This window comes from Oxyura jamaicensis, chromosome 9, assembly GCF_011077185.1.
Source record: "Oxyura jamaicensis isolate SHBP4307 breed ruddy duck chromosome 9, BPBGC_Ojam_1.0, whole genome shotgun sequence".
NCBI lineage: Eukaryota > Metazoa > Chordata > Aves > Anseriformes > Anatidae > Oxyura > Oxyura jamaicensis.
The window spans coordinates 2595812-2622283 of record NC_048901.1 but is presented as its reverse complement, the minus strand read 5'-3'; the positions used below and the strand labels follow the sequence as shown (position 1 = coordinate 2622283).

Below are 26472 nucleotides of genomic sequence, written 5' to 3'. Positions count from 1 at the left end.
CACCTTCCTCCTCAAATGAGTATTTAATTTTTTTAATTGGAACAATTTAAGAGAACAATGGGGATAATTAATCTCTATATAACCTGTAATCTGAGAAATGAAATTTTGAGTTATTGGTTTTGTTAAGCAAAGGAGAAAGCTGAGTCTGGAGAACTCTGAAATCCTAAAAATGTTAACTGGGGGGGGGAAGGGGAGTTTGTCATTTATGTGCCTTTATGATAGGACTTCATATCTCACACCAACTGGCTTTCTTCAGCATCACCCAGAGCTTTCTCATTAAACTTTCTCATTATATTGTATGAGTCTGTATTTCTGTAACTTCAGATATAGATTAAATTAAGGGAAGGTCAAGTCCTTAAAAAGATGGCTGAAAAATGGCCTGAAAAGATGGCTTACCATATGACAAACTTCAAATATTTTCTTCATGCAATGTAAATAGCACTACTAATAATCTACTATCCAAATTAATTATGACAATAGATATTTCCATAATAATTAATTTGTTGCTAATTTATCACTTAAATATTTTAATTGGTTAAAAAAAATTGCTCAGACTTTTTACCCAAAGCCTCGGTCGGGTGCTGCTGTTCTCTGGTTTTGGTTCTGCTCGTTGTTTCTTATCTCTTTTTCATGAAGAAATGTCAGCAGAGTTAGCAATGTGGTATTCAGCTGCTTTAACACTTGAGCCTCCAAATAACATTGAGAATGAAATGTGTCCATGGTAACCAGGATGCACTAGTAATACCTTCCATTCCTTCCTCTTTTTAATCTATGCAAAATTGATGAGCATTACAAAATTATGCAATATTATCTTTGAAATAGCTTATGTGCCAGCAAATTATCAAGGTAACTATAGTATGTCCTGTGTACATAAGAAAGTTTTTAAATAGAATACTGGTTTTGACAGCTTGTTCCACTGTGAATCAAAAAATGTCTAGAAATGCATTGTGGTGTTTATATAACTACTTAAATATTTTGCCTTTTCTCTTCTTCTGTGTGTTGGCCTGGTGTTCCTATTCTGACACACAGTTGTGTAGCATTGTGCTCCTCGGTACAACAGTGACGAAGATCAGAGGTTACTGAGCTATTTAATTTTGTAATTTTGAAGTGTTGGCATATTTCAGTTAGTATTAAAATGCTTTGTAATTTATAATTGTATGATAAAGTTTTGTAAGCATGTTAGAACATCTAGTGGAATTGCTTTAAAAATATGACAGATATTTATTTTATAAAGGTATTGACTTAAGTGTTCCATTTCAGGGCTGGATTGTATGAAGTTAAAATCTCATTTAATGGTTTATTCTCTCTCTCTGTTTGAAATACTTTATTGTACACTTGTGTGTATATATATAAACCTATATTATGTATAAATACTCATACACAATAATAAAAAATATACATTTACACTACCTAGGAAAGTTTGTCTTGTTAACGCCAGCGCAGAATTTAGGCAAGCATCTGTTATCTATGTATACTTAATTCTATTCCACTATACATCCTAGACTGAGAAGTTTTAATGTATTTTATAATAAATCATAACAAATTGTAATCTGTTGTGCAACATGATTTCTTTAATGAATTAGACTTCTAGCGTAGTGCATAGCTAAATCTGTAAGGTTATACAGAAGATGAATCAAGAATGTCAGTAGGTGTTAAAGTTCAAAAGTTGAAAAGTATCATCATCATTAATAATTTTTGGCACGAGGTTTGGGGGTGGAGGCACTACTTTCTTTTTTGGTTACACTTGCTATTTCCGTTCCAGGAAGGGGTCTTGAATTTTTAGTTTGCTTGCTTGAGCGTAATGGTGGTTGTCTGTTTTGGTGGTAGTTTTGTTTTTCTTGTTGTTTTTAAATAAATGGCACTTTCAACAATACGAAAAAAAGATCAAGAGAAAGCGTGTTAAGCAGTTTTCTTTTCTCCTTTAGCAATGATTCTTCCCTGTTTCTTGCATACCATTTTGAAGGGTATGCAAGCTGAGGAACATGAAGAAAGATGCCTTTTATTTCTCCATTTGTGTATCAGTTTTGTTCTGTCCTTGTTCTCACCTACTGTCTTCCACAAATAAGCATGGAAGTAGCCTCACGTGCTGATTCTTCCTACACTGCTAGAGATAAAAAGAGCTGTCAGAAGTACAGTACAGCAGTCTGCTGTCATTATCCCTGTGGAGGGCTACAAACGTACTAGTTCTGAAGCCTTCCCAGGTACTAGGATCATCATTGAAGCAATGACAAGCAGTTCATAATCCCTGTTTGCATTGAAGTCTCATATTACAGCTAGTATCTTAAGTGACATGATTTTAGCGAAGTGGTAGTCGATACTGTATGTGTATGGTATAAAAACGTTAGCTATTTTAAAATGTTTGCATACTAAATTTTAAATGCAGATTGGATAAATGTATTTTTCTCCTTCAGAGGCAACTGTTTAGTTGTAAAAGAATAAAGGTTGTGTGTGTCACTGTAAAATAGGATGGGCAACCTGGTAGGATGTTTGTTCTCTTATTCCCATAATAAGAGTTATTTTAGCAGAATATCATTGATAAGTCTGGGAGTTAATTGAAGCTATTTTATGACTTTGCTATCTGAAAGATGATTTAGTAATTCTAATCCCCCCCTATAATGATACGCTATCCACAAGAAACATGAAAATGATGAATTATAGCTGGCTATATTTGATACTCAAAAGTACATGTTAGGCTGTTACTGTATATGAGATATCAATAGGATACGAGCAAGACTTAAAAAATAGAGAAATGATTTGTGTGGGCCTGCCTTGGCAGACTAGTTTGGAATCTGAGCTTTAATTTGAAAGTTTAATAATGAAAGTGAATTCAACTTATTGGGAGTTACAGATATTTAATTATTTTCAATTTGCAAATCCTATACATTGACACTGAAATACTGGAGAGATCTGAAGTTAAATTTCATGTTAGATGTAGCCCACTGTTGTCATGTCTAAGATTCATAGTGGGAAGTTTAACTGCATTCTTCAGTCAGTAAATGTGAGTAGTTCTCTGTGGCTTATTGATAGTTAAGCCAACACTTGCTTTTAATTTTCCTGTTCTAGATGCTGGTAGAAAAAAAAATAATAAGAATTTACAGATTGACAAATAGGAATATCAGTGATGTGTACACTAGAAAACATGCATATGTGTATATAAAACAAACCATTTACCTCTGTGTGTCAGGAGTCTATTTATACATATACCAGTGTAAAATCCTGACTTGTATCAAGCAAATGGAAGCAAATAAAACAGATTTAATACTTGTAAGACTACTTTTTTTTTTCCAACCTTGCCACAGCAGCAACTGAGTCCAACTTCTAGCTTGTATCATGATCTTTTCCGGCAACTTATGTGAAGAAAGACACTTGACTTTCCTGTAGACCCAGCTGTGACATCAACAAAACAAAAGCAGATATTAGAAGCTGACACTGTTCAAGCATATATGTGATGTTTGAAGAGATCTTGGGGGAAAATTCCTGATATCCAGGGCCACTTGTTCCCCACCATTTCATGGCTAAATAATTCACTAGGCATATTATATTATCTTTTGTCTCAGCTGTATTTCGTAAAGAAAAAAAAGGTTTGTAATCTTTTCTTTTTCTAACTCTGAGAACATGAGTTAAATGTGTACTTCTATAGAGCTTTTTCCTGAGTTTTCAGGCAGTCTGAGTGCTGACGCTTGAACTGTCCTGTTAATTTTGACAAGATGTAAAAACAACAATTCAACCTTTAATGCTGTCACTGTTGAATGCTTGAACAGTTGAATGGGTATTTCTACTTAATGACCTAATTTAATGTCTGATCAATTGTATTTCTGCCACTAAATGAAAAATAAAAAGATTTTTCATCGTTTTGCAGGTTGAGGTGTTTTAATTTCTACAAGCAATTTGCATTCAGGGATTGGAAAAAAATTCTTTGTGTGTAAAAACATTTCACACTTGTCTAGATGCGTTATGGGATATTTATTTTCCTTTGAAGCATGTTGTAAGGCCGTTGGTAATGAAACCATGGCCTGATCCCTTATGATAACTTTGTTTTGGGAATGCAGAAATAATTACATAACTGGAATCCTGAATCCTAGTAAAGTCTTTATCTCATGGAGCTTTATTCATTTCTTCTTGTTTTTTTTTCTTTTTCTTCCCCAGTTGTAGGTAATTTTCAGGTGGTGGAAGATCTCTCAGGAATAAATCCTGTGAGTCAAAACCTAGAGAAATTAAAGAATCCCAGGAGCATTTTTTGAGTGATTCATCTCTTCATAGTAAGACAATAAAAATAATTACAAATTTGCTGTGGCATATAATGGAATAATCTAGCAATAAGGATCTGTAATAACTTTAATGAAAGATGTGATTGCTTTGGCTAACAGGCTTTTGTATGTGAATTCATTAATATAGATTAATGGAGGAAGAGTAGGAAAACAGAAAAGACATAGCAGTAACTTTAAATACAGAATAAATCCTAGCAACACTGATAGTTTCATTAACGAACAAATGACAGAGATATTAGCAGCAAAAATAGGCCAGAAAGAAACATTTTTATTGTTAATAGCTAGGTAGCTCCTTATAGTGCTCTGTGCCAGCATGCTTATTTATATGGCCATGTCTTGAGCTACGTGGATTCCCAAGCTGTTCTACACCGAGTGCAACGGGTGTTAGATGAGCTTAGGAATATACAGCCAAATATAGAAAGGCAGTGGGGATGCTACTAAATAAACCTCAAAATGTAAACGTATAGAGCTGTTTTCCAAAGCCTGGAAACCAGAAAGATAATAAACAGCTGAAAAGTCTCTGTTGATGGGATTATTCAGAGGTTTTGTATCCTGTAGGAAGTATTGAAAGCCACAGCTGCTATTCCTTCCAAACATTTAGTCATTTCTTCCTTTTTCTAAAATTGCATTTAAAATTATGCGTGGGGATTTCCTATTGTTTTTTGGTAAAATTTTAACGTAAAATACAGATATTTTATTTTGTTCAGCTGCTGTATTGTCATATTGATATCATTTCCAACCATAGCTGTTGCCATTCCACACAATCAGATATTTTCACACCTCCTTTTTGATTCCTGCTAGGGGAGTCAACCTGCTCCTCATCTGAGTATTCACAGATTAATTCATTTTTTTGAGAAATTTTGTTTTGTTTTCTAAGTTTAAATTATTTCTAGTGGGGTTAGGAAGAATAGACCCCATGGAAATGGAACATTTAATCAATATCCTATACAAGCATTTGAAGTATCCGACGGAAAATTGAAGTAAACATTTTAGAATGAACATTAACTTATCCATCTTTGTTTTGATTTTTTTTTTTCCTTTTTGGATAGTGAAGTTCAAGATATATATTTCTTCTCGTAACCTCGATAAAGCAAGAGATAAGAGCAAGATTTTGTGTATGTCTAGATTGTCATTATAGTTTTACAAGGAAGGAAAAATAATTCATGGTAGTGTAGGCCAAGAGAAGAGAGGTCTAAATTTCTGGATGAATGAACAAAGAGTACAAGTCATCAAGTAGTATGCAGCACTCTTAGGATGAAAATCTTACAGAAAACCTGGAGTTCTGGAGTAACTTCCATTGTAAGGTCTACATTAGTTGGCAGACACATATATAAATCAATATAAATACAGCTAAATATATTTATAAAATAGCCAAACTACGTCACATTATTAATATATAGAAAGAGATTTTAAAACAAGTTGATAAATTAGATAAATGATCTAGAAACGGTTAAATTCTAAACAACAAGTTCCAAGTTGGAAACTGAAGCAGAAATAATCAACTGTATGCATGCAGAATGGGAAGAAGCTCATTAAGTAGCAGATCTATAGAAAAAGAATTTGGTGTTGTACTGGATCTCAATGCAAGTAAGTCAAAAAAAAAATGTCATGTCACTTTGGAGGATGATGGTCCTCAATTTTATGTTAATGGTTTTATGCAAGATAAGAAGCAGAACTGGAGGGACTTTTCATGTCAGAGCCATCATTATTTTCCCCAAAGCATGCAGCTAAAGTAATTTTTCAGTTCTTTTAGTAACATCCTCTTGCATAAATAGCACAGATTTTATGTAAATATATACATATCTATGTGGACAAGTGGGCAAAATGGATCTGGGCAAGTTTCAGTTCAGCTTTGCTGCTGTTTTAATGTTTCTCAGCTGAAATGAGTTTGCTCTATGTACGGGGGGGGGTTATTATTTTTTTTTCTATTTTTTTTTAACAATAGCCATGTTTTACTGCGTAAGCTGTAGTCACTGGTAACCCTCAAACCCTCAATATGAATTGAAAATGTTACCTATTGCTAATATTTAGTATTAGATTTAAAAATATATATATTAAAAAAAAGCTGATTTTATTATTATTATTATTGTTTATGTGAATAATGTGAGATTATTGGGAAGAAATTTCAGGCGTTTAGAAATCTGTTGTCTCTTGTTTTTTTATTTTAAATCACAGTTCAAGTTACTGTACTGTTTGGTGCAAAAGTTCTGGAACATGTCCTCAATCTGTGCCGAGGTAAATACGACTTCCTGGATCGGCTTCCTGTCCCATTGCTCCTGGACATCATTTCCTTTCTGGAACTTGAAGATATTGCCAGACTTTCTCAAGTTTCATGCAGATTTGAAATGGTAAATATATATATACACACACACATATATATATAAATATATTTTAAAATTTTAGCTTTGTCGTGCAGTATGTTGTCTTTGTAACGTCTCATATTTAATGTAATCATCAATCTGTCTACTTCACTTTAAGTCTGTGTCAATGCAATAATCATCTGTACACAAACAACTGAACATGAAGGATGAAAACTAGATCTGAAGCTGTTAGAGAAATGGTGCTTATCCTGCAAGCTTTTTGTTACATATAATGAATGCAACAATCCAGATAATATCACTGTAACTCATGGTTGGGCGCTATGCACAACTTCAGGATTAAGTATTTGAAATGTAAAAGCTATGCTTTGTATTATGATCTGTATCACTGTAATGTCTATGAACTCGAACCACAGACCAGGATTCCCTTATGCTAGACTCATTAACAAACAACAAATCATTGCCATTGCTAGAGATCTTTAGCAAAAGACCTACAATTCTGAATAAATACAGGAGCACAAGGAAAGAGATTTTTTTTTCAAGATTTTTGTAGACCTTGCATCAAGGAGCTTTAAGAAGTGCAGGATGAGAAAGAAATGACATTGTGCTTGCTAGCTTGCTTGGAATCTATTTCCAAGTATCAGGAGAGTATGGGAAATAGTACGAACATGCTGAATTGGAAATTTGAACGGTAAACAACAGGGGTTGTCACTATTGGCTCATTGGAGCTAAGGGTAGACTCTCAATGCTGAATGAGGGAGAGCAAATAGGGGAAGAGAGCCTGGAAGTCCCAGAAGAATGAGGAACAATTTGTTGGTGCAAAAAGAGAAAAATCATAGGACAACGTAGGTTGGGTTGGAAGGGTCTTTGAGAGGTCACTCTTTCCAACTTCTTGCTCAGTGCAGCAACAGGTAATTGGAAGGATGGAAAAATAATATATTTAGAGCCATGATCTAGGAAGATTATTTTTGCAGCTCTGAATGTCTTAAAATTGCATTTGCTATCCAAGTCAAAGTCAGAGAAAAGGCTGCTGCAGAAACTCAGGTAGGAGGGGGGAAAAGGTTTTAGCTTATGATAAATAGGAAGATAAGCATATTAAAGAGAAAAATAACTTGATTCTTATCCCCAGGGGTGCTGTAGGAACCTAGAATGAAGCCTGTCAAGTTATGGGTTTTACAGTTACTGAAAGCATAAGTAATGGTGAGACCTTAGGAGGAAGATAAAAACGGGTTTAGTCATCGTGAAACTGATGTGACAGCTAGATGCTCCTGGAGAGGCTTCAGAGAGACAGATTGACCTTTTAGTATGGAGAACAGGACATGTCTCTGGTACAGAGTACTGACTCCAAATTGTGCCAGGCTGAGGTTACTCACAGGCTTTTTATTACTTTGAGTCTATGTAGCTCAAGAGAAGTTCTCTGAAAGACTGCTGATAGTTCAGGAAGATGTGGCTGTACAGCTGTTCCTATGGTATGGCTGCAAAGACATTACAGGTTCTTTAGTGAGTGTGAGTTTATTGAGTGCAAGTGAGCACAAAAAATACAAGGCAGTGTACAGGCAGTGCAGAAGAAATTGCCAAGAATAGAGTGCATGTCATGAATTTAGAGATGAAGGGCAGATTGAGGTAGATAAGCTTGCTGAATTCAGGTCTTTACTTCAGTGTCAGGATAAAAGGGTTGATTCTGGGTCTGGGTAACGACAAGTAAAGGATGAGACAATAAAAGTTAAAGGAGAGGAAGAGAATGGACAGAAGTTATGTTGTTATTTATTAATATGTATCTGTCAATTGCAGAGCATGTAGTAGAGTAGGATTAGGTACTGTGGAGGGCCATAAACTTTTCATTAGTTTAACATAAAGCCTTGGATGTTCTGCAACTTACAAAAATCCTAAAAAGTATTAACTTGCATAATAGTAAAAATTTTGGCACAAAGAAATAACCTATAACAAGTGGCATGCTCTGATTCCCTCATTTGAGCAGTATTTTTTAAAAATTAAAAACTTGTCCCAATGGTATGAGTTTTAATTCCAGACTAATTTATGTGCAGGTTGGAGTGCTGTTCTGTATGGAATTATGAAATAGCATGTTCAGATTTTCAAATAGGGGGGAAAACAGTATACCAAAGTTACATGTACTCTAGCATAAAGACATCAAATTGTTATTACAATTAAAAAGATTAGGGAAGGTGGAAAATGAAAAGAAATTCTGGAGGCTTTTGCAGCAGGCATACTGTCTGCACAGGAAGGATGGAAGGAAGATGTGGCTGCCGTGCCAACCTTGGGTTTGTCATAAGCAGTGGTGTCCTGACCCCCACCGCCTTTGGCCAAGAAGCAGGCTCCTGCCGGTGTCCTGCTTTGCTGCTGAGCCCTGAGGATGGGAGGTGTTAAGGGACAGTCTCAGCACTCAGGATTGAAAAGCTGAGCGTCAGAGGCTCCGCGCTTCCATCCCGTACGACACATCCTCACAGGCTGAACCGAGCAGCGGTCTTTGTTACCCAAACCGTGGCACCATTTTTCCTCTCACTGTGTAGTTCCAAGCATAAATTCGACTCTCCAGGGTACCCAATACGTGTTTCAAAGTGCCTCAGCTTTCCCCTAGGTACTACTTACTTCTAAGTAACGCAGAAGCAGCTCATTTCAAACAGACGATGCACGGAGGCCCTGCGTTGGCCACCACCGCTCAGGCACCGACCGAGTTTTCCAAAAGCGCTTTCAGAGGCCTCTCAGCTCACGTGTCTCCCGGCGGAAGCCCGGGCTAGGACTCAATTTATTTTGTAGAGGACCTTTAGACGGCCCGAGCAGGCAGAAGCCCTCCTGAAGGCCCCAGCCCCAGGTGCAAGCCGCCGCGGGCTGCCGGCGGCTGCTCCCGCCAGGGGGAGCCCGGGGCCCGGCGCGGGCGGCAGCCGGGGCAGCGCCGTGCCCGCCGGCCGGGCCCTGGGTGGGTGCTGACAGGATCGGGGCGCCTCGAAATGCCGCTGTCCCGAAACCAAACCTGGCCCGCTGTTGTTAACTTAACGCTGTCTGCTTCTCACAGGAGCAGGAGAATGGTTAGGGAAAGGTAGCAGAAATTTAAAGAACACTTGACAACGTGTTTTCTTCCTCTTTAAAATGTAACATTTCCGCACAATTCTGTTTATGGAGTCATTCTGAAAGGGGGAAACATCTCCTGAGGAATAGACTTAATCGCTTAAGGCTTCTGAAAGTGTGTTTCTGTAATAAGTCCAAATGCAATTGTGAATAGGACCAGGAACAAATGCATTTGGCTCCTTTTACTTACCATAAAACAAGTTTGTATTTGCGATTTGTCTTCTACATCCTGCCAAATTTTTCAGTGTAAACTTACAGAGCTGCACAGATTTCAGTGGGGCCGTATGAATTACATACCAGGAAAGTTTGTGGCATTACATCTGCCCTGTTTGTAGTGTCACAGAGAGGCCTTTGATGTCATACTAAATGAAACTTCCCACGTGTTTCACAGGAGAGTGTCATATCTTGTGTCAACAACACTGGGCAAAACTTCCACTGACATCGTTGTGAGTTTTGCCTAATGCTGCATCTTCCAAGACAGCAGGCGAGCAGCTTACACTGAGAGTGACCTCCGTATTTGGTGGCTGTGTCGTCTGACCACATTTTGTGCCAATAAAACGGTCACTTAGGAACGCATAAGCCAAATGATGAATTCAGGCCTTTTACTTTCTCTTACAACTAGATATGTAACAATAGTGCACGATGCGAAAAAATTGTGGAGAACTTGTATGATACAATTACACCTGAAATGAAAGAACTTGCACTGGAAATGGGCTGGAAACATTTTTTCTCCACAAACAGAATTCAGCTACGGCTGCAGCTCTGAAGGAGGAGGCAAAAACAAGATGCTTAAAACCAAGAAGCTGAGTAAAGATGCATTTTTCATCGACATAACCATTGTAAGGTGTGGGCTTGCTATTTGTCAGGTCATACGTGCTGACTTTTCTTCCTTATTAGAGAAAGCAAATTAAAGGATTAAAAGAGTAACAACAAAACGTCTTACTAGAAGCAACACGTAAATAATACAACCTTTAACATATTAGACATCCTGAAATTGTATTATCCGCAGCGTTGTAAGATACTAACAATAGAAGAGGTGGTGGTTCCTTTGTACTTCATCCTTCTGACTTCTGTATTTTGTTTTGTATCATTACCTATACAGAATAGGGCAGAGAGTCAGCAATCTTGTTGTCCTACAAAAGTGGATGGTGAATGCCGAGGATTTTCCTGTCCACCATGGTAAATTTTCAACAGTTATGGGTGCGTAACATGTAGCTAGTTCCAGAGTTTGATGTATTTTGAATTATTTTAAATTATTATCTAAATTTCAAGCAAATAATCATTTTTTCAACAGGAAGAATCTTCTTTGGTGACTGAGGGTATCAATCAAATGGTCTTCCTCATCCTCCTCATCCTGCACAATCCATCAAAATCATGTTTTGTTTTGTTTTGTTTTGTTTTCCTTGAGGCAGAAGTTTTCCTTGATGTTGCTGATGCAGGAACTTCTAAGAGTATTTGATTTCCATTGGTGGAGTTGTATACTTGATAGGAGACATCTGCTATCTTATGAAACTGTAACGATGGCTAGTTAAGAGTACTTTAAACTGAAAGCAGTTTTTACTGAATTATAGCCTTACCACAACAATCAGCTTCACTAATTAAGAGGCTAAGTATTGTTGCTCTGAAAGTACTGATTGATTAAGACACCATTTGTCGTTGATTAGACTTAAGATCTGAGCATTAAAAACAGTGATTGCAGTATTTTCATATAAGTGTAATATCTGAAGGGTGTTTAAACGCGTATGTTTACAACTTTTTTTAAATGTCAAGTATTAAATAAGAATTTTGTAAATTCATTAAAAATAGTGTTTCTGTATAATTTTATATCTTTATAAAGCTGCGTTTAAGTTCTTACAATATAATTGTTAATTTATATTTACAATATTTTGTCCTACAACTACATATCAATATTCTTGAAGAATTTGTTGATTATAGTTCTTTAAGTTTTTTTAATTTTCACATTAAACAATTAACACATTCTTTCCTCCTTGTGACTATTTTCTTTCAGGACAATGAAAAAACTTTCTGATGTGCATAAAATACTGTATTCATGAAATTTCTGTTCTGTGTAATAAAACACTGTAAAGGGTAACTTCGCTTTAGAGATGTTTTTAAGAAATATGGCATGTGAACAGAGCTACTAAGCAGCAGACCCTTTATTCTCACTTTCTGTAAATTTACCACCAATTACTTTTTTGTTAAGTTGTGACATCAAAACAGATTTAGGCAGTTTCAGGTTCAGAAACTATGCTAGCCAATATAGACTGAGTTAATATTTCTTAAAATCCTGATTTCACTCTGATTTGTCAGCCTGCCTTCCTGCCTCTTTAAACAATCATGTATCTGTCCCTTCTGTTACCAGAAATGAGAACAAACATTTTTCAGGAGAATCCTCATTTTTATGTTTAAGAAATTAACTTAATCAGTAAATGAACAGAAAGTGAATTTTTGGGTAATGTAAGTTTATTTCCATTATACAGTCCATTAAGGACTTCTATAAGAAGATAATGTTGCAGATATAAGTGAACAACATATTATTCATTACAGTAATATGCAAAGTTGATTTTAACTAAAGGCAAAGTGAAGCTTTAAGTATAACAGGTACATAATTTTCAAAAAAATGAGGTAAATCATCACTTTAATATATCTCCTTCACCAATGAAAGATAGCTGATAAGCTAGTAGCAGCATTCACACCAAGACAAACCTGTAACTAAACCTGTAACTAAAGAACTGATGTCAGTGAACTTCATAGGAAAATTTTCTCCAGCAAAAAAAGCTGATTTTAAGAAATTACTGGCTGCTTGTTCACACCACATGTTGCAGTTCACTGCCATCTCAGTTGTTGTAATGACAATTTTACAGGCCATAAATATTGTATCAGAGAACTGATCTTAACGTAGTTTGTTTTTTCTTAAGGGTTTTATGTTTAACTTTGTTCACTTCAGTGACCTATTTCAAAGCATGCCCCTGCCAACAGTTGTAAAAGTGCAACTAAGTTGGTGAATTGCAATACAGAACAATGGGGTTTGAGGCTCAGATCTCTTTTTTTAACCAACCTTGCAGCTACAGAAAATGTCTGTATAGTGCTATCTTTCATACTGAACTGTGTGCCAGTATTTCTTCAATATAAGTGAATAATACCATTTGTTCCTGAATTCTAGCAGCATGTATTAGTCTTAAACCAAGAACTTGATTTGTCATGAAAAAATATTCATAAAGCTAGCAAGAAAAAAAAAAAAAAATTGATATAGGAAAATTAATATCAGCCTCACCTCTCAAAGCTGTGATGTATGATGTCTTGTAGAATCATACAAAATATTCTGTATTGATTACCAGATGCTTAACATTGTTTAAGAAAATTTCCTTAAATATTTTGCATTGTCTTAGTTCTTCCATGCTTTGCATTATCTGATTTTCTAGTGAATAATCATCTAAAACATGACCAGTCTTAGACAGTTCGTGGTGTGCTCATATACAGCAACACAAGTGATCATAATTCAATATTTTTGTTCTAAAATTAATTGTAACAAAACTTAACATGCTGTAGTCCAGTTCTTTCTAAAACTATATTTGGCCCATTTTGCCCAGCTCCGTTTCTTTAATACTTTTACCTGTCCCATCCAGAAAGCAGACAGAAACTTCAAACTGCTTCTGGAAATATCCTCCAGTCTTTGGAATCATGGTGGGATGCTTCCACTGTAAGGTATCAAACCATAAGGCAGGCTTAAGAACCTGGATATACCATAACAAAAGATTTTCTCTCTTAATTTTCTCTTAATTTCCAGGTATTTTTATGATAAAGGAGCCATTGTGCATTTAAGTAAATTATTCCTGTATTCTAAAACACTGCAAACGAGTCAGACAAAGTTTAACTTTCCAAAGCATGCCTGTAAAAATACAGAAGGTATTTTTTCTCATCTCAGGTGTCTCTGTACCTGATAGAGGTATGATCAGCAGCAGCTTTAGGTCAGTTAATACAACTATGGCAATTGACATTGGATGTGGTTCATAGTAATATAGCTAAATCTCGTAAGCAAAACTAGAAGACTGTATATACACAGGTACAAATTCTCAGTTACATCAATATAAATTGTGAATAACTATTGAAGTAGTTGAATCTGAAATTAGAAATTGCTCTATCTCAATGTGGCAACTCATGCATGTGCAACTAGTGGAACAGATCATCAGAAATGTTGCTGCTTATCATTTCTGTAGAAGAATCAAATTAATATTTTCCGTCAGTTCTCTGTATTTGCTTTTATGTTTGTTTTACTTCAGGTGCATTTAGTGTCAGAGCATTTATAATGCAGCCCATGTATTGAGGATGGCTACTTTATCATGCAGTTGATATATAAAAATAGAAATAAAAATAAAAATAAATTAAAAAAAAACTAAAGCTAAAACTAAAAAACCTTGAAGTAGAGAATCCTTTCAGAAAAATCTAAGAACTTTTCTTCAGCTTTGCATTGCAAATTTCAATACATTGAATTAATTGAAGTATATACTAGCATTTCAGCAGCACTAGCCAGGTAAGACATACAGTCATTTTCCAATATTTATTAACTAATCTTTTATCAGATAGAATACATAATAGGAAGGATTTTTATAAATCATTCGTATCCTGATCAAATTTGATTGTAGGACTAGTGTAAATCAGGAGTAACTGCACTGCAGTCAGTGGAGTTTCACCAATGGTTAGTGGTGAAAAGTTAAAAGAATTAAGGTTAAAGGTTTCTAGCACTGATCCAATTTTACAAGACTGTCAGTGTGCTTTTATTCTCTATATTTGTTAGTTTTGAAGTAAAAGATCTTAAGTCATTTTAAAAGCATATTTCTAATAATTTATTAGCATTTTAGAGCACATTTTCTTTTCACTTAAGTACAATTCAGTGTGGTTGGTTTCAGCTTTATACTGCCATATAATAGAAACACGGAAAGAAATAAATTCTATAAAAAAGTCTGAAATTTGTTCTATACTTGTTCCTCTTCAGTAGACTTTTCTCGTGGTTGTTTCTTTCCAATATAAGGTTGAATAAATAAAAATAATATTCCCACCAGGTACAGCAAGCCACATATGTAAAATGAAAAATCATATTTATGTGTGATGTCATAGATCCAACCTGCAAAATAAGGACAAAACACGTTCATCACAAAGCCTGACAAAAAGATTAATTGTATTGGAGTATATGAATGCTATCGCACATTTCTTTCTTGACATTTCAGTCAAATCCTTAGTCAATTTGCAAGAAAAAAAAAAAAAAAGTGTTTTCTTCTCCTCTAGACACTACAAACAGAAATGTGTTAACAAAATCTCTTGTTCACTCACTCACCATAACCCAAAAGTACTGCAATACCTATCCCCTCATTTAATTGTTATGGAAGTCTTAAAATGGTTTAGCTATGTGCCATCCTAACAATATGAGCAATCTTCACTGTAAAACTGTACTTTTTCACATAAATTAGTACAACAGCTCTGACTTTAGACATTTTGGAGTCCCAGACCAATTACTTTTTACACTCTACTCTTTTCTTTGGAAAATGCCCAATACTGCTACTGTGCCATGCAGGCTAGCCTGAATGCTGTGCCTTGTGCATTCCCAATAGCTTTCTCAAAGACTCATGTACTGATAAAAGACTTTTCAAAAGAAAGTCTTGGTACTGCAATTACTCTCATTCCAACCTTAATTCCTTTGAAAAAAAAAAAAAAAATACATTAAAATCACTTCAGAAAGGTTTGAGAACCCAAAATAGCAAAATTCTCTCGTTTAATTCTGTCTGCATTGCCATGTAATCTCAAGATCAGAAGCTTTTTTTTTTTTTTTACCAAATACAAATATACATTCAGCACAGACTGAGAGGTGCTAAAAGAGGATATGGTAGAGTAAAACCTGCTACTTATCAAAGGATACTAAATGAGCTTTCTCCTCAGTCATTTCAGCTCACTCAGTGCTGGGGAGATAAACTGAGAGCATTCTAAGCTTTCCTGGGCTGCTCGTGGTGGAGTTGGCTTTCGTTCAGCCTAGTGCCAGTCCTGGCTGAGCAGGGCCGTTAGCTACAAGGCTTCTTAGAGCTTTATTCTGGTTTGCATATCTGTAACAGACTGCCAGTGTCTGGCTACAGTATTGACTGTCAGTGCCTGTATCTCTCCCCACCATACTTTCCCACATCTTTCTTTAAAAAAAAAAATATAATGAATGTTTGCTTACACCTAAGTAACTTTGGGGATAACACCACATACACTCCTGCCTTCTGCTGTGTATAGCAGTAAAGAGATGGCGAGGAGCGTGGTCCCCAAAGGAGATACCAGCGGCTGAAGGAAGGCAAAGCCATGTCAGTCAAACCAACACATCCAGCTTCGAATGGTGAAGCCCAGACACACTTCATAATTCTTGAGGCTAATACTATGGTACAAACACCTGTGTACCCTGAAAGCTATTCACCATTTTCATCTAGGCGTAACTGTGCATGTGATATAGCGCATATACTACACAAACACATAAAAATAGGTTATCCTTTGTCATTTTAAAAAATGGTAATATCTTAAAGAAACATACCATTGAAAGGAGTGCTTGTAATAGATTTGGGGTTGTTTACAGAGATGGTAATTTTTATTGTGTGTGTACAGTGAGCAGCAGATGTGTTCTTTAAATATGTGCAATGTAAAGCTGGGTGTTACAGTCCATTCTAGAAAAGCTGTAATTTTGTGAATGTTCATAGCATAAGAAAGCTTAATAACATAACAAGTCAGATGGTTATAAAACAAGTAACTGTTGGTCAGGAATTTGAACATTTTACCTGCAAAGGGTGGTCCAAGCAATGCAGATATTCCATTGGCACAGATGATGATGCCATAGGCATTTGCAAGATGTTTAGTTCCAACTAAATCTTCAGTCACAACAGGCATTAGGGAAAAATAGCCACTAGAAAATCCTATTAGAGCACAAATCACAGCCAGACTAATGTATGTTTGCATTAGTGGCAAAGTAAGAATGCAGGTGACCAGGGTGACGTTAGCCATGAGGAAGACATTCCAAGTGCTGATGCAAGGGAAATCAGAGATGATTCCAAGGATCACTTTACCAAAAATATGCACAATGGCAATAATGGACGTCAATGGAAATATATTGTTCTGACTAGATAAATTGTACTGCTTGACTATCTCTGGAAGATGAATAAAGGGAATGACAAAGCTGCTATAGGCAAACAAAGCCCAAATTATAAAGGCCACAAATACTCTGTTGGTAAACAACGATGCAGCTCCAAAGTAACTGGAGTACCAGATTCCAAAGCCCTTCCTGACCGTAACCGTCAGCTGGCTCGCTGTCTTAAGAATGAGCAGTCCATACATACTCTTTCCACTTCTAGATTTACCTTCAGTTTCTATGTGCTTAACACTGTCAAGCACTTCTTCATTTGTTGCCTCTTCTTTTTTGCCTGTTTCTTCACTGAGGATTCCATTAGATTTTAAAGTCTCTGCAGAATGGGACAGAGCTTTTGCCTGATTATTTTCACCATTACTTCTCACAACATATTTTTCATTAACATCTTTGTGGGATAGTGGTCTCATAAGTGCCCCACAGACACAAAGGTTGAGGGAGATTGCACCTTGAATGAACATGGCATTCCTCCACCCAAATTCCCTGCAGAGATACTTCAGTAAGGCTGTCATTAAAAAAGCTCCAAACCCTGTTCCTGTGGTACTCAGTCCTTGCGCAAGTGCTCTTCTCTTTTGAAAATACTGTCCTACCATGACCACCGCAGGCAGATAAACCATGCCACTACCAACACCTATGAAAAGAAAAATCAAAATAAATCTGAACTTCATGCCAACGAGAAAAAAAAATACAGTGAAAATGAATCAGGTTTATTCCTATTTTTTGCAGAAGTGTAATAGTAAAATCAAGAATAAATATTCAATTTTCATGTTAATTTTCATTTCTGTCTTGTAGTGTTTTCCAAAAATTGTGGTACTTGTTCCAGTAAGAATAAAATACTGCTATTTAACTGCTGGGAAAACTGAAATACAAGGAAGATTAAACCTTTATCTCAGTTCCACATGCCACCACCAGAAAGCCCCAAACATCTCACAAACATCTCTAGGCACTGCTGCACCAGGGAAGTACAGGGAGGGCTACACAGTTGCTGCAGAGGCATATTCTTAAAAAACAGGATATTAATGATACCTTTTTGAAGCAGGAAATGTTGAGCATTTTGCAATCACATCCATAAAGGTAACAGTTGCCTAATCTTTCCCACAGCAAATACCTGCCATTTAAGGAGGACTGGAAAAGCGGTGTACACAGAAAATATCTTCAAATTTACTGTGGTCATAATTTAGAACAGTGTTTTGGTTTTAAAAACTTTCCTAAATATCTGATAAGTTAGTTGCATGATATCCTACAGCTAAATCAGGACGAGAAGAGCTGTTATGCCAGCAAAGCTTGAAAACAAAAAATCACCTCAACATCACTGCAGTGTATCATGGTCAGAGGTGACCTGGCATGCCTGTTAGAAGTGTTTATTTCTAGTCAATGCAAACACACTATCAGACTTCTGTTCTGCACTGTGCCTCCCTCCCCAAATCCAGCCGAAAACTTGAAGGTGCTCTCTCTCTGCCAGAGGATGCCCTGCCTTGCCAGGCTGGCCTGCTGCTGGCTGTGCAACAGGCTGAAAAAACAGCTTTAAAACCACCCAATTCCCATCACCCAGGCTCATACTCACATCGGTGTTTACTGCACTTGTATGCACATCCTGTGAAGTAAAAAATGTTATGAACTATTTTATCTTTCCATTCTGTGGGCTACATAGCAAAGTGTGGTCTAATTACAAGCAAAGGCATGCCACCGTTATGCAGGCACAGGACCACAGGCCTCTTCATCTCCTTTTCCTCACAGATTTGGCACTTTGGTGCCACATCATGACCTGGCTCTGCTTTCCCCTTCCCTTGGGCCCTGAGGGCTTTTTTACTCCCCTGGCCACAGGGAAGGCTCCTCTGCCCCCCAGACTGCCACCACAGGCAGAAAAGCATGTGGGGCTGGGGTGAAGCTGGCGGCCAGGAGGCAAGGGGACAGGGGACAGGGCAGGCACCATGAGGAGCTGGAGGAGGGGAATGGTTCTGAGGTGAGGGGCACTTTTTAAAATCTCTGTATAATCTCTGCCTTTTTGTCTAATATTCTTGATATACTCTTTCTGAAAAGCAGCAAGCAGTTGAAACAAAGACAGCGTAGGTTCCTGTCTGCCTGAATATACCCAATATGTGTGGGAACAGAAACTGCCAAAAGGGCAAAACCTTGCCTGTAATTATTGCTGTTTGTTTAGAAATTTACAACATTACTGAAATCTATGGTGTGCTGGTATAAAGAGTTGTCATAGTGATCCTTCCTGGTTTCATTTTTTTTTCCATCCAGCTAGATAAAAAAAAAATAAAAAAAAAAAAAAAAAAAAAAAAAAAACGTACAGAAATTCTGCAGATTTCTCTGAAATTCTGTGAAGGGGTAGTTTGAAGGAATGGAGGGTACTGAAGCCATTGCCAGGATCACAAACAATTTTTTGGTTGTTGTTGCACTTCTGTCATATTAGTCATGTAGTGAATAATATTTCAAAGTCCCTTGAATTGTTTACTGTTTCTCAAATAATAATTAAAGGTCAAATTGTGTACTTCTTACTTGAATTAATATTTTTGTTTTATATTTAATCAACAGTTTATCTTTCCAGAAGGAAACAGTGAATAAAATGGAGCACTCCTTTAAGTAGATAATATTGGGTTCTTCCACGTGGCTTTCTGGAAGTAGCTAAATATTTTCACAAGAAAACACATTTTGCAAGAAAAAGAGCACCAAGGCACTAACCTATTTATTTTCAATAAAAATGCATAAACTTTCATGCCTATCTAAATTTCAGTTGGTCTCCATATATAAAAAGGTTTCCTAGAGACCTGACTTTGTCTCAGAAGAGGAATACTCTATGTTTACCTGAATTGTCTACTGTCATTACTGTAATTACCTCACTGGTAATAACTAATACCCTGTTCCCTCCTCCTGTCATCTTCTCACACATGAGGAAAGTATTCTGTTCCCCACAAGCCTCCCTATTAATAATTTTACATTAAAATAGAAGAGTGAAAACGTCTAGTTCTAAAATTATTTGGAATGTTTTCTCAATGGTCATTACAACTGTTACATAGCAGTGTGCCATAACCTCTGACAAACCTTTAATAGGAAATAATGCTACATGTTTCTCTCACCTCTCACCCAGAACATGTAGCAAAATGAGATGCCATTTATTAGTGGTTGCTGATGTAATATGAATATCCACTATTAAAAATTACACATAAAATATGACCACATGCATTGTTCTGATTCAGGCAGATCAAATATACTAACAAGGATTAAGCACATGAAACAAATACAACAATCTGCTTGCAAGAAAGACATCTATTTTTTTTCCCATTAAAAATATACATGTAACACCCTTTAAAATAGGTATGGAAACAGTACACACTTATCAAATTCTTGTATTTTGTTAATATGTAGCAACTCTATAACAAATCTGAGGAAATATTAGCTGTTTTTTTTTTTCTGTGACAAAGAGAGGAGTTAGCTAGATATACAGTTCGACAGTATTTTACTATCTTTAAATTCCATTTGTTAGTTTTCATTACATTCATTCTTCTATGTAAGAATACCATCAAATATATTCAAATGGGAGAAACTGGTAAAAATGCCATCTTCACATGGTAGATTTAAATGACAATGAAAGCCATTGGGCCCAATCCACTGTGTAAATAAATAAGCTTTCTGAAAAGGTAACAGTCTGAAAAGCCTGTGAAAGAAAAATTAGAATAACTCTACTGAAATCAAGGATGTTGCTCATTGTCTCTTATTTCTCTGACTATAACACTGTGCCAGATCACATGAGGGCTGAATAAGATAAAAACAAAAGTCAAGTTATATTCCATAACTAAAAGTTTATTATTTTTTTTAATTTGGAAAAACTTTGCAGGAACCAGTCTAACTTCCCTCTTTGCTCACCCAGGTAAATTCCAAAGCCATCAAAAATCATTGAAAGAACTTTCAAATGTTAGTATAGCTTACCGGCTGTCACTCCAAATGTAAGGAAGAGGTAGTGCACATTTGAGGCATAGGCACTCAATATCCAGCCTAGGGCATTCAATATCCCTCCAATTATTGCTGTCTTGCGGCACCCACACATGGTAATGAATAAACCAATGAAAGGCCCTGTTAAAGAACAAGAAAAAATGCTATGCTATTTATTTAAATCTCTACATTGCCTAATATTTTTTCAAGTGAAAATTATTAATGTTGTTTTAAACAAAATGTTAAACATCACACTACTCAGGCAATTCAGTTCATTTTCCCTATTACCGTTTAAAATCCTGGAAAGAAAAATTCAACCAACCAAGCAAATACCCATAAGACCTAAAATCAAAATTGATCTGTGAAGAAGGAATGGTTTAAACAGAAGACAAAATGAAAATATTGTTCCCCAAAATGAAAGCTGTGTGAGTGCAGACCTTCTTTTACAAGCAAATACTTTATTTTGTTTTCGGTGGAATGTTTTAGGCAGACCTAAACACATTTTCAATCTTAATTTAGGGAAACAGAGGTCTGTATATGCATACACACCCCTATAGATATTATTTGGGTTGCTCTCCTCACATTCTCTCCTCAGAGTATGAGGAAGTCCACAAGCTTAGCAGATGATCTGTTTTCTTGATTCTCATGAGACCTTGAAGTCACTAACAATCCTTTCCTGCTCATGCTGTCTCCCAGTTGAATTGTCTTCTCTACCATCTTCCCTGTTGTCCCTATCTCCTTCTAACTTGTAAAATTTGTACTAGTGAGTCGACAAATTAAAAAGGCAAGTCAGGAAAAATGGGGAAGCTCTGCTAATAAATTGGAAAACTGTAAGAAAATATTTGAGGGATGAGCAATAAGCATATTCTAAAAATCTCTGTAGCTCTGAAATAAATGATGTTGGAACATACCTACAATAAGTGTAATGCCCATGCTAAGGGAGCTAACCCATGCTGTTAAGCCACGGCTTTGATTAAACTCTTCAAGCCACTCCATGTTGAGTATTCCAAGGGCCATTTGGGACCCCATAATTAGTATGTGCACAAGGAAAGAGGAAAGTACAATCATCCAAGCCCATCCTCCATCGATGTTTGGATTGGGCTTAATGGGCTTACTTCCAACTTTTGAGTCATCTCCAAAATCGTATCCAATATCCTCTCGACTAGCATACATTTTCTCCACAGTACTCTGAAATAAATAGAGTAAAAAACTTCAAAACACATTCAAAGTGATCCAATTTTGTAGCTTGGTTACGGTGAAGAAATCACAATGATATTTCACCTTTTTTTTAGAGCAGTTGTAAAGTGAATAATGAGTTTTTGTTGTTCAAATTCTCTAATTAGAATAGATCTTATCTTTCTATTTATTATCATGGCTGTCTACATAGGAGTACTTATGGGTTGCCAGTAGGCTGCATTATTTCCATTGCTATGTATTTACTTACTTGTATGTGGCTGAGAGCACTCACTCTTCATGGGTTGACTGTGGTCACAGAAAAAGACTGGTCTCTCTCTGTATATTCCTTCTGTGTATCACCTTCTGCTGTCCCAGTAAGATTATGTGACTGTGTTCTAGTGAATAAAGCTTGGAATCAAAAAAGGAAATCTTCAAGGTGGGTTGAATTACTGTATTTTTTTCAGAGGAAACTAGTTTTGAGATGTATGTTGAGATGTATGTTTTCCTTAGTAGTGGAAGGACAAGAGGGAAGACAGAAAGATAAAATTTAAGGTTCTTAATTTTACTTATATAAATCACAAAGAAAGCATTATTACTACCTCTCTGGCAAACTTTAAACTTTTATGAGAGTTACTTTGACAAACAGTTTATGCTTATGCTCTCAGTTTCCATAGTACTAATCCATATAATCCTACTAAAACCAATGAATTCTTCCAAATAAATGTCAATGCCTATCAGAATCAAACTGAGTGGCAGAGCTACATGCATAGACATGTAGGATCAAGCCATAACAGCTTGATTTGATTGCTTTGATTTTGTCCATTGTTATTCTGTGAAGATTACAACACAATGTGAAAATAATTTCAAAACAATTTGCAAGGAATTTTTAATTGAGTAACAGGCAAGGTACAGAACCAAATCTTCCCTCTATCTGATTTATTCTGCAACATATTGAAATGTTACATGGCTGTCGAGTACCACATAGGTTTCCATGGAGACTAGAAATAAGTGTAATGACACAAATTACCAAAGATTGTAATTTTTTTTTTTTCCTCTGGAGAAATAGAAAGAGCCATCAGCTTCACAACAGTCAAACAAGAGAAGAAAGTTACCAAAACTTGTTTTAAAAAGCTTTGTGTACTCTGTGAACTCTCCAGAGATATGTCTCCAGCTCAGAGCCAGCTCTTCAGCACAATACATTGACAGAGAATGGAACAACTCAGACTCTTTACTAATGAAAATCTGAGCTGTTCCCTTTAAATATACGAGTATATTCTGCTTCTTTAGTTACTACTTTTCCCAACTATTTTATTTTTTTCTCATTGCTAGACAAACTTACAGAGAAGGTCTTCAGGTATTTCATATTAACACGTAGATGGAGTCAGAGCCGGTTGGACAAAGCTACTTTCACAAACAGCGACAAACTGCCCGCGTATGTAACCTCTCCAAGCTGGCCGCTTGGTAAGTCGCCTTCAGAGTTAAGTGACACAGAACCCTTACGTGCAGTACAGGGAAGGGTGGGTAGCTAAGGGCACTTGAACATCTGGCTGCCTCCAGGAGCACGCTGATTTGCTTCATACAACAATTTGGGAGCTAAAAGATATACAGTTCTGGTATCTAGTTCTTCAGCATGGATACTCTTTATGGACTAAATTATCACTAGCCCTAACTTGGCCATGGAGGAGAGAAGGAGAGTATTGATGACAGCAAGGAACAACAAGAACCGTGTACATTTAACACAGGCCGCATGACCAAATGATGAGTACACACCTGGGTGCCAGTTCATACACACACTGAACTGGCTCACTGGCTTTTTCTTTCCAAATCAGGCAGCAAAAAGAAGAGGGATTATGCTTAGTCATCTGTCTGGAGGTCCGCCAGGGTGTTTGAGGCAGGATTGTATACATGGCGAGGGGAATGCTGAGGATGAGGGGTAGGGGCTTTCTTTTGAATGTGAGGACAGCCTGGGATAGCCTTAGTTACAATTATACTTAATTCTCCTTCTACAGAGGGTAGGTGTTTAAATTGGCATTTTTACCCTTTCTTATTAAGGTTCTGGGAGCCAGGTCCCCCACTGATGCAGTTTATATGACTACTTATGGAGGACTCAGCCCACTCGAAAGAAACACAAACTGCATAAATGTAACAGAGACAGCAAATAATCATGCAAATGGAAAGACAAAAAGAGAGAGAGACAGAGAAATAGAAGAATGAAGGAAAATTTCAAGCTGCTAACTATAGTCTGTGTAGGATTAGTGAAAATGTATGATGGATATTATCTTAGATAATGGAACACAAAATTATGTAACTCAAGATTCAGAGTAAGGATTCAATGTGGAACCTCACCTTTCCCTTTCATGCTTTTGACTGTTTTTTTTGTTTGTTTGTTTTTGTTGTTGTTTTGTTTGTTTGTTTGTTTTTGTTTTGGTTTGGTTTTTTTGTTTTGTTTTGGTATGCACCTGAATCTAATACTGGATACAAAAAAATTTCTTCTTTGGACAGGATATAGATACCTCTTTCATATATTCAAAATGATTTAAAGCAAAAATAATTGGCACTGAGATTCAAAGATATGACACTCATCTTTGCAACAGCAAATGAAGTGCAAGCATCCTGACAGAATGGGCTTAGCCTGATCAGATGAGAGCTAATGTCAGGTGTGCATCAACCCCCACAAAGCTTGGGAAAATGCATATGTTTTCCCTTTTAACTGGATTCTTGCTTATTATTACTTTTATACTAACTTCCCACTAATGTCACAAGTTCAGAGTGAATACACTCAAACGCACAGAAGGTCATTTCCAGTAACTGCATGAACTCTGAGGCTCAAGGACTGGACGTCTGGATCCTCTCCCCACTACTGACTCATCGCCCTGTAGCCTACTGCACCTGGGAGAAATGCTCTTACCTGCCCTCAGTTCTCTTCCCACAGCACAGTGCTGCCACGAACACAGTATCACGGAAGTCAGAGAAGCCCAAGAGGCTCTTAGCAGTTGTGAAATCCTAGAGAAACTGCAATGAAAATGACAGTAGCTGATTTGTAAAGGCACATATACTTCCCCAACAAGCAAGGTAGTGAAGACGCACTCACAGTACATGTTGAATACAGCCCCTCACAAGGGACTGCATTTAAAGAGAGGAGAATCAGGATTCTTGCTTGGGCAGCTGGAGGAAGACTAGACTTTTTTTCAGAAAAGCTTTTTATATTGCATGCACACAATACTCAGAGCTCTTAGACAATTGGCCCAAGTGTTAGTATCCACATAAACGCTGAGCTTTTTTGAAAAATCTGACTCATGAGCTATTTTAGAGACAAATGCAGGTGCTGTAACAAGACCAAAATTAGCAGAGAAACACCAAAGTTCCCCGTACCATCACTGGAACTATGGCTCCCTGGCTTGAAGTTGAACAGGTTTATCAGAAATACCTCTGATCTGGATATAAGAAGTCCATGTGATGAAGAATTTACATATTCTTTGGTAACCTCTTGCAGTACCAGATTGCCTCTGCCTTGAAAAGTATGGGATCGAACAGGATAACTCATAAGTGTTTTATAAAGAGGAACTTTTGCTTTTGTCTTGCCATTCGATATGTCACACGTAATTGGGTTTTGAAGATGCACTGAAAAAAATAGTGCTAAAAGCATAGCTTATTTTGGGCGTGGTAACTTTCATCATTCTAACCTGACCGTGGTACTGCTCCGAGCCCCTCGGTTGCCAGTGGCTTCCCCGGAGGTGTGACCAGCACCCGCTTCTGCAGACCAGCGCCACGGCGTGCACGCGTGCACAGCCGGCAAGCCAGAGGCAGCCAGGCTGGGTACCACGCACCGCGTTACGGTGCTGGCTGGGGACACGACTCAGCGGGCGGCGAGTGGCGGCTGTTTGCTGGCAGGGACCGGCGCCCCTCAGCCCCTGCGGGCTGCTCGCCGTGCCCTGCCCAGGGGACGCTGCTCACCGTGCTCTCGGCACCCGCGGGGCGCAGCGACAGCCGGCCGGGACACGCCGCCGCTTCCTCCCCCCGGTGCTCCCCGCAGCACCGGGGCGGCCGCCGCCTCCCCGCCCCGGCTCCGCCGCACGGCCCCGGCCCCGGCCCCGGCTCCTCCCCCGGTCCTCACCTCGCCGGGCCCCGGCCGCGCCGCCGCCCCGGCCGGCATGGCGCTGGGCCCCGCAGCCGCCGCAGCTCCGCTCCCCGCCGCCGTCGACCTGCGCCCGGCTGCGCTCGGCCTCGCCGGGGTGTTTATTTGCTGCTGCAGCCCGGGGCCGGGCTCGGGGCTGCTGCTCCCCCGGCGGCTCGCCCTCTGCTCCGTCTGGCTTCCATTCCCCGCGATTTCAAATCTCCACGCTCTTTCATTCCTGCGATACCGGCTAATTCTGGTTTGGCTGAGGAGATTTGCAGTCCTCTCACATGCACACTCTGGTGGCTGGATGAAGTTTATTGCCGCACAGGTTATCGCCAGAAATACGCATCAGAGGCAGAGGATATAATCCAATAAAAGCAGCCGGTGTCAAGGTTTTAATGGCCGTTGGGT

General features: G+C 37.7%; 2 protein-coding genes across 5 annotated transcripts in view; one reads left to right on the top strand and one right to left on the bottom strand.

Moving 5' to 3' along the window:
• Positions 1-10463, top strand: part of FBXO36 (F-box protein 36) — a 16121-nt gene extending 5658 nt beyond the window's left edge. Inside the window, 4 exon segments of the mRNA XM_035334775.1 lie at positions 4153-4172; positions 4174-4259; positions 6444-6616; positions 10293-10463. Of these exon segments, the coding sequence (XP_035190666.1) occupies positions 4153-4172; positions 4174-4259; positions 6444-6616; positions 10293-10463 (450 nt within the window).
• On the bottom strand, positions 10259-26472 carry SLC16A14 (solute carrier family 16 member 14). Of its 4 annotated transcripts, none has more exons than XM_035334710.1 (7): positions 26059-26472; positions 24853-24956; positions 22213-22449; positions 21884-21956; positions 20766-20909; positions 16468-17460; positions 10259-14792 (listed from the first exon to the last, which is right to left on the bottom strand). In XM_035334710.1, exons 4-7 carry the CDS (start codon positions 21939-21941, stop codon positions 14644-14646), a joined length of 1344 nt encoding a protein of 447 aa, XP_035190601.1. In that variant the 5' UTR covers positions 21942-21956; positions 22213-22449; positions 24853-24956; positions 26059-26472; the 3' UTR covers positions 10259-14643. The 4 variants fall into 4 exon arrangements, with proteins under 4 accessions (XP_035190601.1, XP_035190598.1, XP_035190599.1 ...); XM_035334707.1 differs by having other exon boundaries at positions 12285-14792; positions 21680-21956; positions 26059-26469; XM_035334708.1 differs by having other exon boundaries at positions 12285-14792; positions 21680-21956; positions 22213-22352; positions 26059-26469.

Excerpts from the sequence above, each read along its gene's own strand:
- SLC16A14 (XM_035334707.1), bottom strand. The coding sequence starts at position 21,941 with ATGTATGCTAGTCGAGAGGATATTGGATACGATTTTGGAGATGACTCA. Across the intron at positions 20,910-21,679 it reads GGGCATTACACTTATTGTAG|GGCCTTTCATTGGTTTATTC; the intron begins GTATGTTCCAAC and ends GTTCTTTAACAG. Across the intron at positions 17,461-20,765 it reads TACATTTGGAGTGACAGCCG|GTGTTGGTAGTGGCATGGTT; the intron begins GTAAGCTATACT and ends TTCTTTTCATAG.